Source organism: Ziziphus jujuba, chromosome 3, assembly GCF_031755915.1.
Source record: "Ziziphus jujuba cultivar Dongzao chromosome 3, ASM3175591v1".
NCBI lineage: Eukaryota > Viridiplantae > Streptophyta > Magnoliopsida > Rosales > Rhamnaceae > Ziziphus > Ziziphus jujuba.
In genome coordinates this window covers 28510715-28515994 of record NC_083381.1, presented here as the reverse complement: position 1 = coordinate 28515994, position 5280 = coordinate 28510715, and the positions used below count along the sequence as shown (strand labels likewise).

The following is a 5280-nucleotide window of genomic DNA, read 5'->3' as shown; positions in this document are numbered from 1 at the left end:
ATTAAACATAGCAGAGTTTCAGCCGAAAAACATAAATAAATAATAAGCATAATAGAGAATCCAGGTTCAAATAGTTATGTGGCTTTTTTTTTTTTTTTTGGGAGCAAAGTTATGGAGCTTAATAGCACAAAATATTTTATCTATTATTATTATTATTATTTTATGTTAATTATATTTTACAACAATTTCTTTTTAATTAGTTTATTTGAGTGTCTTTTTTTATTAATTACTAATTGTTTCTATTTTTACCATATGTTTGTAAATGAAATTTGAAAGCTATTAACACACTTTTATAATCGTAATTTATTTACATAAACACCACGTTTTAATTGGATGACAAAATTTCACATCGATTTTCTATACCACTGTCTTTTTTGTTTTTTTTTTTTGGGACAAATTTGTTTATCATTATTTGGTTACTAGAAATATATATAAAATCTTAATTAAATAACCAATTTTCCAATAAAAACCATTTTCCCACGAAGCCATATCAATGCTCTGTGGGGTTGAAAGCTAACCGTTATTCCATTACCAAAACAGACTTACAAATACTGAATGAAAAATATATAAACATATTTTCCATCCAAAACAAAGTGTCAAATCATGAACTGTTCCCACAATACAAACCAACCAAACAAACAAACATTAATATCAATCACGAAATAAATAAAGAACAACATTACAGAAAACCAAAGAGAACACAAACACAATATTCATTTGACTAAGTCTTCAATTATTTTTTCATACCAAATTGAGCCACCACCTTAAACGTATCCGAAAGATAGTTTACAAGCGGTTTCTTCGGAACAGGTATGCACTTGACGATCCAATCGATAGGCCAAGAAATGATGGCAAATCCGAAACATATACCCCAATGCCACAAGTTCAACATCACAAAATAACCATCTTCTTGGTGCGAATACAATTGCATAAACAATACCTGAGCAGAGATGGTTATTCCAGTACAAACTAGAAACGCTATGTCCCTGTGTATCCCTTTAAACACATTTTCGATACTCTCTAGATTTGTTGCATTGAATTCATTGAAAACTTGGCAAAGCAGGAAAGCACTGAAGATCAAGGTGTTTCTCTTCTTAGAAACCGATTTGACCTTGAACAGTAATGTCAAAACGACAACAATCTGATACACAACTTGACCCAAGAGGTTCCTCAACATGATGTTGGATATGAGTGGCTCTTTCCTACCAACAGGTTGCCTCTTGATGGGTTCTTCGGTGGGCCTCTCCGTGGCAAGAGCCAGAGAAGCCAGTGTATTTACAATCAAGTTCAGCCACAGTACACCGGTGAAGTCCAATGGGATTTCACCTGCACAAGCTGCTGAAATAAAGATGATAGCAAGAGCAGCAAGATTGAGAGTGAGCTGAAACTGTATGAATTTCTGTGCGTTGTTGTAAATGCATATACTCGATTTCAGAAGTCTGGCCACTGATGCAAAATTATCATCCAAGATTACGATATTGGAGACTTTCTTGACGACATCGGTGCCAGCTTTGTTCCCCATGGAGATTCCTACATCAGCTTCCAACAGCGCAAGTACATCATTTGAGTTGTTCCCAGAAACTGCAACGATGCCATCCTTTTTCTTCAATGTTTTCACCATTAGTAGTTTATCATTAGCAGATGAGTTCGCCATGACTTGGATTTTGTCAACTTTTTCCATTCTTTCATCTTCAGAGTAGTTTCGGAACGCCTCACCTGTTATTACTGCTCCTTCCTGATCATCTGTATCGAGTAGTATTCCACACTCTCTGGCTATGTCTTCTGCTGAGGAAATGTTGTCGCTGGTGAACATCTTGACATCTACTCCAGCATTCTGGCAATCTTTCATGGCTGCTTTCATTTTTGGACGGCATGGATCTTTGATGCCAACCAGTCCTAATAGTACCAGACCATCTTCTTTCAGTGTGTGACGTCCATCGACCGGTTCAACTTGATTGTGTGCAAAAGCGATGCACTGGAGGCTTCTCTCCGTCATATGTTGAACGATGCGTCGGAATTTAACTTTTTGTTCATCATCGAGATCTATGGGGTTTCTAGAAATTGAATTGTCGTAGTAGCTAGAACACATCTCTAAAATCGCCTCTGCTTCTCCTTTCCAATGAACGTGGACTGTGTTGTCTACCTCCCTCTTCATCAAAACCCCACTTCGTTTCTTCTTCTGCGAATTAATGTTTAAAGCAGCCTCATCATCACGATGATCAGGACGAAGAACCAGACACCTGCATTTCACTTCCATATCCATATCCAAGACACGAACTGCCCATGAAAGAATTGCTTTATCAGTTGGAGTACTAGGACTCGTATTCAGAGCGATTCCCTCTTTCAACAAATTTTTAACATGAGTAGAAGCATTTGTCAAATAAGCCTCTTTTTCCAAAACAGAGTGCTCGCCGAGATAAAACTCTTTGACCTCCATCCGGTTCATGGTGAGAATGCCTGTTTTGCTGGTACAGATGGTGGTGACAGATCCCATTGTCTCACAACGGGAGACAGAAGTGTCACTCACCATTTCCATGTCAGCCATCAATCTCTTCTTTGAATAGAAAGTGGTAAGAGCCATGCCTAATCGCAAGCTTTCTGGGATTACGACAACCACAGTGATAAAAGCAGTTGCTATAAATTCCACCAATGATGAATCCCAAAATTCAACCTTGATTTTACCATTAATGATTTCCTGTTTTCCTTTGGTATTCCCGGTGAAGTATCGGGCAAGGAAGGCTATCAAACCGAGTAAGGCAATTGGCAGACCAACCTTGTTACGTATTGAACAAGTAAGGTTGTATACTTGATCTTCTACCGTGTCAATTTTCTCATCACTCGAACCGCAACTGGGTTTCCTCATCATTTTGCACCATTTCGCCTTCATGCCAACTGAAGTGACCATCATCTGGCATCCACCATAACCGTCAACAACTTGAGATCCAGAAAACAGAAATGGATTCTCCTCGTTAACTACTTGTACGGCACGGCCACTGATCTCACTATCCCTCTCCTCTAATTGCGGATTATTCCCTCGTAAGAACAAGCCGTCTGCTGGAACTTCGTCTCCGATCTTTAAGCAAACCACATCTCCCACAACGATTTCGGATTTCGAAACCTTCTTGCTTTTTCCACCTCTCAAAACTTCGATTTCGTCTCCGCTGATGATCGCTTTGGACTTGCGAGCTGAAGAGGGCATGCAGCTACCGATGCCGTAGGCAGCAACGAAAAGGATAACGGCAGCAACAACGTTCACGTAATCACTTAAAATGGCAAATTCATCTAGAGGTCGGTATACGGCACGGAAAAAACCTTTTGGGCGTGGCTTTTTATATGTGTTTGAGCCGAATATTTTACGTCGTTGATTGATCTTCTTTTCATCATCAGGAATCCCTGTGCTCGTATGGGTTCCGAGAGCTGTTGCTACACCTTCAATACCTCTCAGCTCCTCATTAAGTCGTTCCAAATCCTTCTTCTTCACAACTTTCATGATCTTTCTGTATTTGGTACACATAGAATCCATTTTTTTTTTTTTTTTTGTTTGGCTTGAAAGCAATAATGGTGGAAAAGGAAGAGAAAGAATGAATTTTGGTTCTGGAGTCCGCACTACTTGTTTGTTTTGAAGATATTATGTATATAATATTAAGAAAGAGATTGGGAAAGAAAAAGCAGTAGTGTTTCAGAGAAATGCTTTCTAAATAATTGACTTCGTCTTATTATACTTGACTCACTGTGACATTACTCTCTCTTTTCTTTCTTTTCTTGTTTTCTTTTTCTTTTCAAATATCATTCGTACGTAAACTCACTATTTTCTTATCTTAATTCCGAAAGAGTCATTTATTTAGCCAATAATTTTTAACTCAAAGAAACACTTTGCGACCCCTGAGGGGTGACCTGACTTTAAATTGGGTTCTAATAAACCAACCTGCAGGACTAGTTTCTCTTACGTTTTCTGATTCTCAAGCTTAATAAAATGCTTTCGTTCTGTTCCCAAAAAAAAAAAAAAAAAAAAAACACTTTTCAATATTGATTTAAAACTTGATAATAATAATTAATTCCTCCTTAATTAGTAAATTGCATCTTTAATTTCATTCTTTACCACATATAGATTTAAAATTTTTAATTGATATTTTAAAACTCTTATCTTCGTTTTTCAATAAATATTTTTTAGTTACTAATCGATATTAGTTTTTATAACTTTTAGAAGGGCAGTGATTTTGTTTTAATTAAAAATAGGTGAAATAAGAGACAATTAATTTTTTTTAGATTTGTTTTTTTTTTTGGGACAGGATAAAAAAGATATGTGTAATTAAGTGCAAGAAACACTGATTTTTAAATATCTATATGACATCTGCCAAAAAAAAGATCTATATAGCATATGAAGCGGAAAACTAAACGAATAAAACTCTCTCAACTAATTATACCAATTTTTATTCAAAAACAAAAACTAATTATATGATTAAGTGGCATTTTGCTTAAAAATAAACAAGCATGCAGCAACTGAGTGAGCAAGTGAGAAAACTAATTATACGATTAAGTGGTATGTTACATGTAACACCCCGTCCCGAAGTACACAGGAAATTTTCCAACTTTGACCGAGATTGACCGTTGACCATTGACTTTGACCATTGACCATTGACCGAAAGGGTCAAAAGTTGACTTTTTGACTCGGATGGAATTCTAGGTCGACTGAGGTACCGTTACGAAGTATACGTTGGCACGAGTTCGTAGACTAGTAGCATGTCAAAAACGGAGCTACGGTTTGAAAGTTATGGGCAAAACAAGTCGAGATTCAAATTGTCCAAAAGGTGTCGGGTTGACTTTTTATGGTTGTAGAATTTTGCTTTGACTTTTGTATGGTTGTAAAGTGCTCGTCGATATGAGTTCATAGACTAGCAGCACATTTAAATTGGACATCTGGTTAAAAAGTTACGAACATGTGAAGTTTTTCGAATACCGTAATATTTTAATATTTTTGAATCGGTGAACAGTGAAATGCCATGTGTCGACATCTGAGAGGCACCCACGGTGGCTTTTATTTTGGCAAAACGGGGGGAGGAGAGAGAAAGAGAGAGAGGAGAGAGAGAGAGAGAGAGAGCTAGAGATAGAAACGACCGGCCACCGCCATTTAGCCATTTTTCGGCCACCCTTTCCCCACAAGTGCCACCGCACTGCCTCGGCCTCCTCAATTCCGACCGGCCACCCAAATCTCACGGCCAACCAACCGGTAACGCGCCGGGATTGGAGCGTTTTCCGGCGACGGCCATTTTTCCCCTTCAC

The 5280-nt window shown here is 37.7% G+C and overlaps 1 protein-coding gene across 1 annotated transcript; it reads right to left on the bottom strand.

Moving 5' to 3' along the window:
* Window positions 1–733: 733 nt before the first annotated feature.
* On the bottom strand, window positions 734–3490 carry LOC107423429 (calcium-transporting ATPase 12, plasma membrane-type-like). Its single transcript, XM_048476961.2, has one exon. The coding sequence runs from the start codon at window positions 3488–3490 to the stop codon at window positions 734–736; it is 2757 nt and encodes a 918-aa protein (XP_048332918.2).
* Between the last annotated feature and the right edge of the window lie 1790 nt (window positions 3491–5280).